Source organism: Notolepis coatsorum (genome assembly GCF_963971535.1).
Source record: "Notolepis coatsorum genome assembly, chromosome: 12".
Classification (NCBI taxonomy): domain Eukaryota; kingdom Metazoa; phylum Chordata; class Actinopteri; order Aulopiformes; family Paralepididae; genus Notolepis; species Notolepis coatsorum.
Window position 1 is genome coordinate 65,558,453 of NC_140176.1, and position 15,720 is coordinate 65,574,172.

The following is a 15,720-nucleotide window of genomic DNA, read 5'->3' on the forward strand; positions in this document are numbered from 1 at the left end:
ATGTTGACCGGATGGGCGAGGGGGCGTTTATAATTCCGTGGGCAGCGTTATACCAATCATCTAATGTGGGTCAAATGTTGATAATATCAGTTATTATCGAAGACGGTAACGTTACACGCTGAACTCACCCCAGTCTCCGCGCGCCGTTGGGCGATCATCGTCGAGTAGAAATTTTATCATTATGGGATATATTATTACCCGGTCCATCTCCAGCTTGTATAATGGTATATACGTCCAAATCATGTTGTTTATCGAGTTATTGGCAATCGATCGCTATGTAGTGTGACGAGCTAGAGTGCCGGAACCTATACCGAGTGCCCGGAAGTATATGGCCGACCAGCAAAACCTCTACTGCGCTTCCTGTTAAGCGGTTGCGCCGATCGGCCACCAGATGGCGCTCCTGAACCGCCAGAGAGCTCAGTGGGTCCTGCTGGTGGATCTCAGGCCAGCGGAGGGATCTCAGGCCAGCGGAGGGACATTATGAATCCGATCACAGATTTTTGAAATATTGATATAAGGACGCTGTACAGCGTCCCCCGGCAACTTTAGCATGGCCAGAAAGACGTCTAAAGACGGGTCCCGGCAGTCAAAGTGTTAAGATATGAAAATACAGTAGTGTAAGGATACATTAGCCATTAGCTAGCTTACTTACAGAGACTTGTGGTGGAGGTTCTAGCTGTGTTCAACTTCGAACAAGCCTGCCAGCTTGATTTGAGCCAGGCAGAAAACGGGTCCAGAACGAACGTTTTAATCCACACATCTTGAATCTGAATGAAAATAGGTTATATGGATATCCTCTCCCCTTTACAGACATGCCCAATGTATCTGCAAATCACATGCAGTTCTCGGTCAAAACCATGCCGTTTTCTGCACGTAGTACACATATGTGTTATTTTTGACTATTTTAAATATATGTATTTGTCTTTATTTTTCTTAATTTTTTGCTCACAGTCCTAGCACCTTCCCCACTCTCTGAAGATAGTTATTGATGTTCACAAATAGCAATAGTCATAATAAAAACAATAGCCTAACTTGTCTCCATTCCCCTCATGCTCCATTCAGCATTAAGAGACTGTTTAAAAAAAAAAGATATATATATCTCCCCCAGGGGGTAAGCCCCCGGGACCCCCCTAGACTGTGAAAGGAGGAATAATGTGAGTTGAGAAAGCGGCAACATTTAGACACCAACCACCCAAATCCACTTGATTGTTTTATGTGGTGTTTATTTATGTTTTGTATTGTCCTCCGAGCCTCGTCACACGGAACATAGTTCGGGGGTTCAGACCCAGCGGTTTTGTTTTTCCCCCGAGCCTCTCTCTCTGCTCCAGCTTTCACCCACCTCCTCCTCCTCCTCCTCTTCCCGGCTCACCACTCTGTTCCACCCCTCTCACAGTGGGTCCAGATCTTGCCTCTCCTTCTGTCTCTCTGTGTCTCTCTGTGTCTCTCTGTGTCTCTCAGTGTCTCTCTCTCTCTCCCTCTCTCTCTCTCTCCCTCCCTCTCTCTCTCTCTCTCTCTCTCTCTCTCCTCTCTCTCTCTCTCTCTCTCTCTCTCTCTCTCTCTCTCTCTCTCTCTCTCTCTCTCTCTCTCTCTCTCTCTCTCTCTCTCTCTCTCTCTCTCTCTCTCTCTCTCTCTCTCTCTCTCTCTCTCTCTCTCTCTCTCTCTCTCTCTCTCTCTCTCACCACTCTGTTCCACGTCTCTCACAGTGGGTAGGTCTGCGGGCACGGGTCCAGATCTGCCTCTCTCTCTCTTCTGCTCTTGACATCCTCCAATTTGGGCCCATTAAAGTTAAACAACCCAAGCGAGGAGGAGAAACTCAGAGCCTTTCATCCACAGCTACAGTAGACGCCCCCTCTCCGGGGCTCTTGTTTAATAAAGTCAGCAAAATAATGAGTTGTCAAATGTGATTTATTCATTCATTTAAACCGTGCATGTTGATTGCACGCGGTTGAATCTATTTGTCAGACTTCATATTTTACAACTGATTTATCATATCGTAAATGTTGTGCTAAGCGTTGTTTTCTTGCTTTGCTCAGAGTTGTTTGGAAGATCGGGACGGAGAGAAGCTCTTGTTTTTTGTGAGATTGGATTTCTCTTTTTATGAGTAAATGCAACTCTTCAAATCAACTGTTGTAGATTACATTTTTCTGATGCCAACATTGTTTTTCTCTATTCCACTGGGGACTTGTCCTCAGCATCTCCCTTCTAGAAGACTCATATTGGCATCTCTTCGAATTCTTTTGATGAGATTTCGCCGTAAAAAATAAATACGCCTTTGATGCTCTGTAAAGTCCGACTCGGCCGATTAAACCGAGGAACCCCGGCGGTACCGGGGGCAGGGAGGTGACGGCGTCCCGGGGCGGGAGAGGAGAGCGAGACTGGCACGGCTCTGCCTGTTGAACATGAAAGATGACACCCAGGGGCTGTGTTTCCTCTCCTCCGCCCCCATGCACCACCTTCCTGTTCTGACAGCCTCGGCCGCACTCAAAGGGCCCGGCCTGCTGACTGCGCTTCCTGAGAGACCAGGCTTTGTTGCTTAGTGCACTTCATTCCATTTAATGGGGAGAGAGAGCTGCCACTGTGCCCCCCCCCCCCCTCCCCGGCATGTCATGCGGCAGGACTCTCCTCTCACAGCCCAGACACACCAGCCGCGCACAACAGTGCGCGTGGCCGGGCACACCAAGTCCGACTTCAGAGCGGGCGAAAGCGCACGGAGGAAGGCACATTTACATTGGAACAGCTGTAAATGCCTAGTCTATTGCGAAGTCGGCCCCTGTTGAAGATTTTTTTAAAGATTTCCAGTTCCAGTGTTCTATTGTCCATTTTGCATGTATAACCAGTTATTATATAATTAATTAGAATGTTAGAATTCATTTTAGAATGATGATCAGTGTGACTGTACTCCTGAAAAAGTATAGTAATATGGTTTATTTGTATTGGGAAAGATACAGACACATTAGCTGGTTGAACAACATCTATATGTGTGGTAATAATGTAGATATTGAGTGTATTTCTGTGAAAATGTGCGTGGCGCACGCCTCTGAATCCAACCAAAGCGAAAACGGTCTATTTGCACGCGGCCGGTGGCACAACTACGTCCGTTAACATGGGAGCGAAAGTGAGGCGCTGGTCGTGTGTTTGCGCTGTCAGACCTATGAACCCGTGCCTTGCCTCTGTTTGCATTCAACTCGTGAAGCACGGAAATGGAAGGAACAATCGAAACCCTCAACGGGGAACTTCCCCCCCCTCCCCCAGTCATTGATAAGACTCCCCAGTAGTCGCTGCAGACAGATAAGACGAAGAAGTCCAACAGGGGTGACTGCCGTGGTGCAAAGTGTCTGTCTGAAGGTGCAGAGAATAGTGTCTGTCTGAAGGGAAATAGAATAGTGTCTGTCTGTCTGAAGGTGCAGAGAATAGTGTCTGTCTGAAGGTGCAGAGAATAGTGTCTGTCTGAAGGTGCAGAGAATAGTGTCTGTCTGAAGGTTGCAGAGAATAGTGTCTGTCTGAAGGTGCAGAGAATAGTGTCTGTCTGAAGGTGCAGAGAATAGTGTCTGTCTGAAGGTGCAGAGAATAGTGTCTGTCTGAAGGGAACAGAGAATAGTGTCTGTCTGAAGGGAAATAGAATGGTGTCTGTCTGTCTGAAGGGAAAGAGAATAGTGTCTGTCTGAAGGAAAGAGAATAGTGTCTGTCTGAAGGTGCAGAGAATAGTGTCTGTCTGAAGGTGCAGAGAATAGTGTCTGTCTGAAGGTGCAGAGAATAGTGTCTGTCTGAAGGTGCAGAGAATAGTGTCTGTCTGAAGGGAACAGAGAATAGTGTCTGTCTGAAGGGAAAGAGAATAGTGTCTGTCTGTCTGAAGGGAAAGAGAATATTGTCTGTCTGAAGGAAAGAGAATAGTGTCTGTCTGAAGGGAAAGAGAATAGTGTCTGTCTGAAGGGAACAGAGAATAGTGTCTGTCTGAAGGTGCAGAGAATAGTGTCTGTCTGAAGGTGCAAAGAATAGTGTCTGTCTGAAGGTGCAGAGAATAGTGTCTGTCTGAAGGTGCAGAGAATAGTGTCTGTCTGAAGGGAATAGAGAATAGTGTCTGTCTGAAGGTGCAGAGAATAGTGTCTGTCTGAAGGTGCAGAGAATAGTGTCTGTCCTGAAGGGAAAGAGAATAGTGTCTGTCTGAAGGTGCAGAGAATAGTGTCTGTCTGAAGGGAAGAGAATGGTGTCTGTCTGAAGGTGCAGAGAATAGTGTCTGTCTGAAGGTGCAGAGAATAGTGTCTGTCTGAAGGTGCAGAGAATAGTGTCTGTCTGAAGCGAAAGAGAATAGTGTCTGTCTGAAGGTGCAGAGAGAATAGTGTCTGTCTGAAAGGAATAGAGAATAGTGTCTGTCTGAAGGTGCAGAGAATAGTGTCTGTCTGAAGGAATAGAGAATAGTGTCTGTCTGAAGGTGCAGAGAGAATAGTGTCTGTCTGAAGTGCAGAGAATAGTGTCTGTCTGAAGGTGCAGGAATAGTGTCTGTCTGAAGGGAAAGAGAATGGTGTCTGTCTGAAGGAATAGAGAATAGTGTCTGTCTGAAGGTGCAGAGAGAATAGTGTCTGTCTGAAGGTGCAGAGAATAGTGTCTGTCTGAAGGGAAAGAGAATAGTGTCTGTCTGAAGGGAAAGAGAATAGTGTCTGTCTGAAGGGGAAAGAGAATAGTGTCTGTCTGAAGGGAAAGAGAATAGTGTCTGTCTGAAGGGAGAGTGACTGCCGTGGTGCAGAGAATAGTGTCTGTCTGAAGGGAGAGTGACTGCCGTGGTGCAGAGAATAGTGTCTGTCTGAAGGGAGAGTGACTGCCGTGGTGCAGAGAATAGTGTCTGTCGGAAGGAAAGAGAATAGTGTCATTCTGAAGGGAGAGTGCGGCAGCTCTGATCTGCTGTCATTCAAAAGGGCTGAACGTGCCCCACCGTGATTGACACCGTGCTTTCTGTTTGGAAAGCAAAAGAAAATGCTGCACATTTATGCCTCCGCTGTTTAGGAGTAGAGCTCCTACTCATAGTATATAATATTAAGATTCCATTTTATTTATTATTTATTAAGATTATGTATAATATAGACCTGAGTTAATTATATTGTTTACACTGTTTATTTTTCTCATATTTTATATTCTTATATTTCTACTAGTCTTCTTCTTCTCTTCTTCTTCTTCTTCTTCTTCTTCTTCTTCTTCTTCTTCTTCTTCTTCTTCTTCTTCTTCTTCTTCTTCTTCTTCTTCTTCTTCTTCTTCTTCTTCTTCTTCTTCTTCTTCTTCTTCTTCTTCTTCTTCTTCTTCTTCTTCTTCTTCTTCTTCTTCTTCTTCTTCTTCTTCTTCTTCTTCTTCTTCTTCTTCTTCTTCTTCTTCTTCTTCTTCTTCTTTCGTGTATCATCAGATGGCCAACTCCGTGTCCTGCAGCCACGCCCTCGTCTCTGGTCCTACGTCGAAAAGACCAGCTTCTACTAGTGGTGGGACTCGATAAAAAAATGTTATCGAATTAATTCCAGACTTTATAGTTAATTAATAGAAATTAATCGCATATAAATTTTTATCGCATATCAATATTTAATGCGAAAAGCAAAACTTTTCAATTTAAATGGATTTTGGTATATGAGTGAATCAATGAATATACATTTGTTACGATTCAAGGTAGGAAGTTGAGTCCAATAGTAGAAGGTAATAAGGAGGTGGAGATGGGGTTGCTCTTCTCAAAATATGTGTTTCTTTTATTATCAGAAATCACTAGAGCAAGATACTGTGTCTGTAACGATAAAGAATAAGTAGCCAGGCTACAACTGAGAGGTATTTAAGGGAAATAGAACCGTACACAAGACGGATAAAGAAGAACACTAAATAATAACAACAATGACAAGAGGTCCCACTTCTTGTCCGTGGCCGACTGCTTGCAGTAGTTCTGTTGAAGATCTGACAACAGACAGAGAAACCAGGGATTACTATAAAGGCAAAATCCCAGCAAACCACACGCAGTAATTAGTGACAACAACCCACAGGTGACAGTCAATCAGAGCTAATTGCAGAGCAGGGTGAAGTACTCCAGAATGGCAGTAGGGTTTCCACTCCTGAGAGAGGAAAGAAATCCAAAACGTTACATACATTATACAAACTCTTTGATTGAAATAGAAATTGATCTCAATTTCTCTTATTTCTTCAGTATTCTGTATGAACAAACCAGGCTAAGAAAAAGGTTATTTGCGATTTATTATACTTTATACTTATAGCACATGCATGAGTCTGGTCTCCTTTGAAAGGTAACATTCTTACACAATAAAGAAAAATCACTTTAGGTGCTAATGAAATAGAGTAACAGAGGTTTGAACACACTGAAGTAAACGCTTTGTGTACTCGCATGTCTGTTTAGTGGTTGCCAGATGCCTGTTTTTAAGTTCCAGTTGAGAGGTAGGAGCTGGAAAACATAATGGTTCCATAGCCTGAAGTCTTATGTAGTACAGGTCCAAAATTTATAAAGATCCCACTGAAATTTTTTATTTCAAAAAGGTTTTCTCAACGTGTGTGCCGCAAAAATTAAGCGTATAAATACAAAATGGCCATCCACTTCCATTCATTCAGACACGCGAGTCAAAACACTTGTCAGAACGGCTTGTCAAATGACGCTTGCAAGTGCAGCGACGTGCGCGTGAGTGCTTGATGGCCCGCATGTGATAAAATGCGTACATTTATTTAACGTTTAATTCTTCCTGTAGTTAATTAATCGAAATTAGCGCGATAAAGTCCCAGCCCTACTTTCTACTATTACCCTGCCCATAGCTGTACCTCCCCTCCCCCCTCCCATGTGCTGCAATGACGCCCACATTTCTCCAAGGGGATCAATAAAGGAATATCTTATCTTATCTATCTCTTCTTATCTAATCTTATCTTATAACGATGGACTTCCTACAGCAATGGAATTAACCTAGCTCAGGCCCAGCCCCCCTACTCTTGATCCTCCAATCACAACCCATCGCTCCCTCGAACAAACCTCCCACCCGAAGTGGGAGCAGGGCAGAAAGGGAATCCCAACCCGAGTGCAACACAAGAGTGAAACAACCCCCTGCATGAATACGGTCAATGCTTTAATATCCCCTCCGGAGTGCAGGCAGCCACGCCGGTTCATTCCTTACCACTCACGCTCATTTGTTAGTCCTCATCCAAGGTTATCCAACCCAAACCGCCTCCTCCATCTCCGTACAGGCCCGCCCTCACTGGTCTGACACCACAGCACCCCGTCTGCAGACGTGTTTCTTATCAAACCACAGTAGGCTCCTCTCCCTCTCATTCACAGCGAGGCAGCCAGAAGAGCCAGCCTTCACATAGGTAGAGGCCAGCTTGCAGTGTATTTTCTCCCACCGTAATTTTCCAGTTTGTTACATTGGTTAATGTCCATATCCAATATACGGGCATCTATTTTGATTCAGAGAGAGGGGCAAAGATCTTCCAGGTAGAAAATACAGAGGTAATTTGCTCTCCCTGGAAGAGCAGAACAGAGAGAGAGAGAGTCAGTCAGACAGACAGCGGAGGGCATCAGAGAGAGAGAGAGAGAGAGAGAGTGAAGGCTGTATAACAACTATGACTGACTGCCTTGTATAATATGCTGCTGGGTATCCAGTCATTAATAACCAGAGCATGTGCTGAAGAGTTTGCCTATATGCATTCATCCCTGATCCCTCCATCAGGTCTGTACCCTCATATCATTATATATTATTCACACCATTGATTCTCAACTCAAAGTCCCCGCATCGCATTTCCATTGATTTCCATCCGGCTCTGCCACTTGAATGAATTAGCAATAAGAGGCGCGCGCTATTTTGAAATTCTCACACCTGATCGAGGAGCCATCTGTATATTATCCCATTGCGTCCTATTAACTGGGAGAATACCGGCTGTGTGGTTGAATTATTTTCCCTGAGTGTGCCGTTAATTTCATTAGGGGCTAATTTACCCTCTTGTGCATAATTGATGACACACTTTCTTAAATCCCCTCCCCTTTGTTTGATAGCATCTGTGGAACAAGGCTGAATCCACACTAGGCCTTGTTTAAACACTGTGGCAGAGACAGGACTGTAATTGCTCTGATTTGCAGCTACGCACCACCTCCAGACAGGAGCCTTGCCCTAGAATCTACCCACAGATCAGCAGCCTAAGGCTGGCTGTCTGACCCTCCTCAGACCCCGCTACTGTGTTATTAGACAGGATAATACTCACTGCTGGGGGGCAAGAGGAAGCTAGTTACAAGGAGAGGAGAGAAGGGGAAGAGGAAGAGCTGTATCATGTTCTCAGGTCGGCAACTGCTGGTTGGCTCCCGTTCGCCCCTTTGATCAGTTGTCCGGTTTCTAAGCCAGCCATTCTCAAGCCCAACCAGCGCAAAAACATAGCGGCACAAGAGAACCGAATCACACGCTAGGTTTGGTCGCTGACCAAAAGCCACCGAGCAGGAAGCATAGAGCCATTCGACACAGGTAACTTAGAAGCCGTGGTGTGAGGAAATGGAAACATTACAGGGCAAGATGAATGGGGGTCGGCAGCAGTCAAACGCATCGCTTGCTCTGTAATGTTACGCAGCCATGGTCCTGTGTATCGAATTTCAATTTTCTACCTCACTGGTCAGGCAAAGGTGACGTGTTATGGAAAATGTAATATATAGAGCAATGTCGTGTGATGCTTGCAATGCATCTCTGTGACCCCTTCCGTAGAATTCCCAAGTTATGCCTAGATGGCTTGAAGGGGGGGGGGGGGGATCCCATTAAGGGTTTAGCTTTACCAAGGTATTAAGTATTAACAAGGACTAAGGAATTATAGCATGTTGCGTCTAAGAGATTATGCATGGCAAGCCATTTTTCTATTAAATATTAAGAAGGATTTATTCGATCCTTGCTTTTTATGTTTCCACCATGATCATGCAGAGATGGAGAGGAAGATGCATGCACTGTAAAAACACAACCCGGCCCGGTTTACAGCAGAACAGGGGCGGGAAGGGCCTGTATGAGTTATCAGGGGCTGAGGAGCGATGATAGTCGATAGTGGATCTAATCAATCGTTCCATCTCACCCAGGTTGTGATGCATGATGGGGAAGGGACTCTTTCAACAGGGGCTGATTTATTTCAGCTCCCCTGCCAGATTGCTTCCACCACCTCGCCAATTGGCATGCTGTCACCGGGGCACAGAGAGAGAGAGAGAGAGAGAGAGAGAGAGAGAGAGAGAGAGAGAGAGAGAGAGAGAGAGAGAGAGAGAGAGAGAGAGAGAGAGAGAGAGAGAGAGAGAGAGAGAGAGAGAGAGGAGACGTTTGGCTGATGTATGTGTTGTTGGATTGGCTTAAAGGGTAATTTCACATCTTTTTTCTGAACTTTGTCCCAGTCTTTAGTGTAGATGATTTTTATTAAAAAATTTTATCCACTTTTTCTCCCATTTTCAATTTTTCTGCCATCCCAATTTCGTATTTCCAATTCTCCCCTCCCCTGTCTCGAACGCTGCTAGACTATGCCTCCCACTGGTCGGCTGCAGTGAGGACCAAGCCTTGCATCACGTGTCCCCTCCGGTACACGAGGAGGCAGCTGTCGCATCTTTTCACCTGAACAGCGCAATCTCTCAGTGGCGAGGAGTAACGCGTGGGAGGCTCACGCTGCCCTCGATACTTCCTGATTCTGCTGTACAGGCGCACCAACCGACCTGTAGGAGTCGCTGTCCACAGCGTCCAATCCCCACCCACCGGCTTTCCCACCCTCTAACACTGCCAATTGTGTTAGTACGACGGCCGGCCAAGCCGGGTAGCAAACGCCGAGAGCTGGGCTCGATACCAGCATCTCCTGCGTTAGTGGAGAGCGCCTTGCCCACTGCGCCACTCAGCCACCCCTAGATGATTTGTTTTGATTTGAATATACCAAAAATATTTCACTAATGATATCCCCCCATAAATCTTTAGGCTGTGCTATTTTTCATCTACATCATGTCATTGAGCTGTAAATTAAACACACAAGGACACATTCAAACTTCATTCTCAATATCTTGCATAACAAATTAAGTTACCCAAGACAGTTTACAGTTTTGGATATGGGTGTGTGTGTTTAAATAAATAAGCATTGTTTTGTTTGTTTGTTTTATTATTTCTGGGGGGGAGAAGGAGAGAGAGAACGGGGGAGAGAGAGAGGGAGAGAGGGGGAGGAATAAAGTGCTGTGGTAGCATCCCATTTGGCCTGATTCTGCCTCTCTTTCTCCTCTCTCTCTTCTTTCTCTCGCTCTCTTTCCTCTCTTTCCTATATCTCTCTCCTCTCTCTCATATCTTTCTCTCTCTCTCCCCCTTTCCTCACGCTCTCTCTCTCTCTTCTCCCGCTCTCTCCTCTCTCTCTCCTTTCTCTCTCTCTCTCTTTTATCTTTCTTTCTTCGGGGGCCGCTTGTCCCAGTTTTAGCTCTCTGAGGAAAATCTGTGATGGGGTGTTATTATACAAGGCTGTAGATTGCCTGGTTGCAGTATGTTGATGTGGTGTGGTTGGGTATGCCATCTCCTTGTCATCCCTCACGCTCTCTCACCCTCTCTCTCTCTCTCTCTCTCTCTCTCTTCTCTCTCTCTCTCTCTCAATCTAGATGTTCGACGTAGAACGATCTACGAGTACCACCGCGTGGAGTTAGCGAAGACCAAGATCACCAACTCTACAGCAGTGGAGATGATGCCTCTGCCCAGTAAGATGGATAGTCTTCTAGTGTCGATACAGTTAAGCCCTCACACAGTTAGCATGTCATCACACCAGAGGAATGTCATCAGTGAAACCCATCAGGTCCCATCAAGTAATGGACGTCTGCGTGGATGAGCAGGATATCCTGGTTCAGTGTTTCCTGTTCAGTCACATGGTGGTGGTGGGGCATCACCACCACTGCTATGGGAAATTAATCATAACCAAATATAATATAAATATATAATAACATTCATCTATATTTCCCCATAATCAAGTATCAAATTATAGTATATTATTTTCAATGTTACTAGAAAACTTAAAGGTGCTGTAAATGGTATTTCTTTGTTAAAATGTGTGTTAAATAGCTCTACATTCTGATCACTGATCACCATCACTGATATAGATGATGTGGTCGGTAACATGGGTCTCCCAATTCCTCCACTCTGCAGTAAACAGAAAAAAAAAATATTTGGTATCCCTTCCCACTTTATCTAATCAGAAGAGAGAACCATAGATAGTTGTACTTATTGGTATTTAAAGAAAGCTTGCCAAGCCAAGATTGTTTTACTTGTTTCAAGCACATATTTGCTTAAAACTCGTTTTATTTATTTTTTATTTTTTTGCCCATTGTGTGGAGTTCTCTCTCCTGATTGGATAAAGTGGGAAGGGTTACCAGAAAATGTATTTTCTGTTACTGCAGAGCGGAGGGACTAGCTTACTGTTACTGACCAAACACTCTATATCAGTGATGGCTGTCACAATGTAGGGCTATTATTTTAACATGTAGACCACTTATTTTAATAAAGAAATACCACTTACAGCACCTTTAATACCAAAACAGAGATGGACATGACACCAATATAAAAAGTTCCCTCCTGCCACCACTGCTACAAAACAAGTTGGGTGTAATGAAATGTTCTGGTTATAGATGTGTTTCTCGTCCACGTCAGACTCAGTGTGCGAGCGCATCAAGGGGGCAAAAAGGAACTTAATCCTGGTCAGAACAACAGGGCAGACTACAATACCGGTATATTAACATTGCTTAGCCATGCTAGCAATCTAAACAATCAATCAATCCATGCCAAAGCTAGGTATGTAAAAGGTGAAAGACTCACAGTCATAGCCATGCTGATTTGGCTAAATGACATCCAGTAATTTTCATTTGAAACAACTTTCAGTAAGGGGAGTGTCATGGTTTCTCCATAGAGCCCTGTCATACTTTTTTAGCACAGCAGCTCGTGCAGGTAGGGGGCAACTTAGTCACGTGACGTGGTATGTTGATAAACAAGAAACAGGTCTATAAGACGGTGCCAGGACTGTGGGTCTCTGCTGTGGCCTGAGTCTCTATTGAGTCTTTAAACTTGTGACCTGAGGTTCTGAACCAACTGTTGTTCTCTCTCCTGTTTCAGCCTGTCTCCAGTTCACCAGCTGTAGCACCTGCATCTCCTCACAGATCAACTTCAACTGCAGCTGGTGCCATCGGCTCAACAGGTTAGACTCTCGCTGTGCGCATCCATTCAATATAACTCATATTCAAGTCCTCCTCCCTTCATAGACCCAGTCGTTCCAAACCACTGGGTGCATCTGTTTAGCCAAGCATCTACTAACACCTGTAGGCAGAGGTGCAGTGCTCATGCCACGCTGTACCACGGCGTTCCACCACTTTTCTGAGCAGAAGCATGCGTGTGCACACAAAAATGCGTTCACAACTTTCACTCGACTCGTCGTGCCATGCGCCAAGTACCGTACTCACCTATCACCTAGTCTTTGCATAACAATAGCATACCAATAGCATAACAACGAGAAGAGCAAAACCGAAATACAAGCCCTGGTGGGGGTTTGCTTGAGCTGTAGAACCTCTCACTATGTGACAAATGGTCCCGACTGGAAGGATGAGACATTTCTTAAGTTGTGCTTCAGAAGGAAACTGTCCTTCTGTAAACTGTAAGTTACAGTTTACTTTTCTAGTTTAAGTTAATTCAATTAAAGAACTTGTAACTACAATATTGCATCTACAATTACATTTAAAACATTGTTTGTTTTTCAACCATATCTGTTGACAATATAATTTCTTTATATATTGAATGCTACATCCTGCTACCTTTTACAGCATCTCTATTTCATGGCAATATTACAAAAACTAAACTAAAACTAGTAATTTCCTATACAAACATGTTTCCTACTATTTATGCATAATAATCATCTGTTCTGTGCGCACGCGTGCACGTGGCGTCATTAAAACAGAGTACAACCACATCTGAAATTACCACTGCACCCCAGGACATGACGTCCATTTTCTCTAGGCCTGAAAAGTGAACATGTTTGTTGACGTATTTGGCCGAAATAATGGTACATGATATAATGTATTCCACCATGACACCCTATAATGATCAAGCTGGAACTCTCACAGTGGCCCCTCCCATCTCCCAATGAGCTCAAAAGGCCTCTCTCTCTCTCTCTCTCTCTCTCTCTCTCTCTCTCTCTCTCTCTCTCTCTCTCCTCTCTCTCTCTCTCTCTCTCTCTCTCTCTCTCTCTCTCTCTCTCTCTCTCTCTCTCTCTCTCTCTCTCTCTCTCTCTCTCTCTCTCTCTCTCTCTCTCTCTCTCTCTCTCTCTCTCTCTCTCTCTCTCTCTCTCTCTCTCTCTCTCTCTCTCTCTCTCTCTCTCTCTCTCTCTCTCTCTCTCTCTCTCTCTCTCTCTCTCTCTCTCTCTCTCTCTCTCTCTCTCTCTCTCTCTCTCTCTCTCTCTCTCCTCTCTCTCTCTCTCTCTCTCTCTCTCTCTCTCTCTCTCTCTCTCTCTCTCTCTCTCCCCCTGTATCTCCCTCTCTTTCTCTGTATCTCTCCCTCCCTCTTTGTATTTCTCTCTCTCTCTCTCTCTCTCTCTCTCTCTCTCTCTCTCTAGAGTGCCAAGATAGGTCATGAAAGGCAAAGAGAGGAAGGAAGAGGCTCTCAGTCTAGATAGGAGCTCATCTGTAAGGTGCGATCAGACCTCTGGTCATTTTTCTGTAATTGTGATCCGTGTAAGTGAAGCGTTTCTGCTCGCTGCCTTTGCGCTGCTGAGTACCTCTCAGCGTTTCTCCGCTCAAGGCACCCTGTGTATTTGGAGGGGAACTCCAAACGGCTTCTGATCTGGATCTAATCCTGCTGTTTATCTATCTCGCACCTCCTCTATAATTCCCCCCAGCTCCCCACCTTTCCTCCTCCCGGTCTCCCCACACATCAAACAAGAGTAAATATTGGAGCTGTTGTAGAATGTTATTATGAGGTGGAGGTATTTCCTGAGTGCTCGCTGCGGGAGAGATGGGACGCTTGGGCCCATGTTTGTGTTGTTGGATTGGGCTTAAAGGGACATTTCACTTATCATACATCTGAACTTTGTCCAGTCGTGTGTAGATGATTTGTTTTGATTTGAGTCAGCAAAAACTGTTCACTATATAGGGGTGGGAATCACCAGAGGCCTCACGATACGATACTATCACGATACTTGAGTCACGATACGATTAGTATTGCGATACTAAATATATTGCGATATGCTGAGTATTGCGATATTAATATTGTGATATATTGCGATTTATTACTTTTTTTCAACTGCAAAGTAAAACTTTGTCAACATGTTTTATCTAATAAATAAAGTTCAGTCTGTTCATCTCACTTCATTCATTTTTATTGCAGAACATGGTATTTTCACAAGCAGACAGATGTAAACACTGTAATCTGTGTTGCATGTACTTAACTGAATGCATGTGTGTGTGTGTGTGTGTGTGTGTGTGTGTGTGTGTGTGTGTGTGTGTGTGTGTGTGTGTGTGTGTGTGTGTGTGTGTGTGGACTACTGTACTATTACAGGTATTGAAATGAACAATGCAACTTCCTTATACAAAAAAAATATTAAATATCGACCTGTATCGATACAGTATCACCACGCAAAGTATCGCGATACTACTACGTATCGATTTTTTTCCCCCACCCCTATATATCACTATAAGTAGTATATTAAGCTTACTAACTATATTCCACTAATGATATCCCTCCATAAATCTTTAGGCTGTGCAATTTTTTCATCTGCATTATGTAATTGAGCTGTAATTTATAGACACACACACAAGGACAAATTCAAACTCATTCATTCTCAATATCTTGCATAATAAATTAAGTTGTTGTTTACAGTTTTGGGATATGTGTGTTGTGGGCGTAAAAATAAATTAGCTTTGTTTTGTTTTGCTTGTTTAGTTGTTTCTGGGGAGGGTGGAATGAAAGGAGGAGCAATATGATAACTAAATGTTCGAGGCATCCATTAAAGTTCATTAAAAGTTAAGTTGTGAGCTATTCCATTATTGAGTGCAAAAAGCAAGGGCAACAAATAAATGAAAATACTTTTAAGGTTGGATATCAAGGTTTTAAAACTCTGCAACAGAGGGGAGAATCTCAAGCTTTAAGGACTGTTGGAATTCATTCCATGAGCTAGAGGGGCATCTACAGTTTGGAGTGTGTGTGTGTGTGTGTGTGTGTGTGTATGTGTGTATGTGTGTATGTGTGTATGTGTGTGTGTGTGTGTGTGTGTGTGTGTGTGTGTGTGTGTGTGTGTGTGTGTGTGTGTGTGTGTGTGTGTGTGTGTGTGTGTGTGTGTGTGTGTGTGTGCATACAAATGTATTAGCGTGTTTTGTTTGTTCGTTTTATTGTTTTCTGGGCGAGGGGGGGGGGGGGGGGGGGTGAAATGCAGTTGAGGAGTGATATGAGAACTAAATGTTAAAGTTGCCACCCATTAAAATTCAATAAAAAGTTAAGTTGTGAGCTATTCCATTATTAGTGAGTGCACTTTACATTATTGAATTCCGATGAACAAAATATTTTGGGAGATTGTTGTCACGGTTTACTCTGTTTGATTGATCCTGTGGATCCTCCATCCGCCCCCTCTTGTAATATCCCATTGCATTATGAGTGTCTCACGCATCGACTATGAATCCCCCCTCCGTTACTTTAGAGCGAGCCACGGCGGGGGGTGGTTTAAGAGGCATGCAGGCACACACCCAGAGGCCCGTCGGGACGTGGA

At 44.2% G+C, this 15,720-nt stretch overlaps 1 protein-coding gene across 1 annotated transcript in view; it reads left to right on the top strand.

The window, feature by feature from the left end:
* Positions 1 to 15,720, top strand: part of LOC311237876 (plexin domain-containing protein 2-like) — a gene marked incomplete at its 5' end in the record, with an annotated part of 135,945 nt that overhangs the window by 62,302 nt on the left and 57,923 nt on the right. The window contains 2 exons of the mRNA XM_084325851.1: positions 10,589 to 10,684; positions 12,087 to 12,168. Of these exons, the coding sequence (XP_084181977.1) occupies positions 10,589 to 10,684; positions 12,087 to 12,168 (178 nt within the window). The remainder of the gene's footprint in view (positions 1 to 10,588; positions 10,685 to 12,086; positions 12,169 to 15,720) is intronic.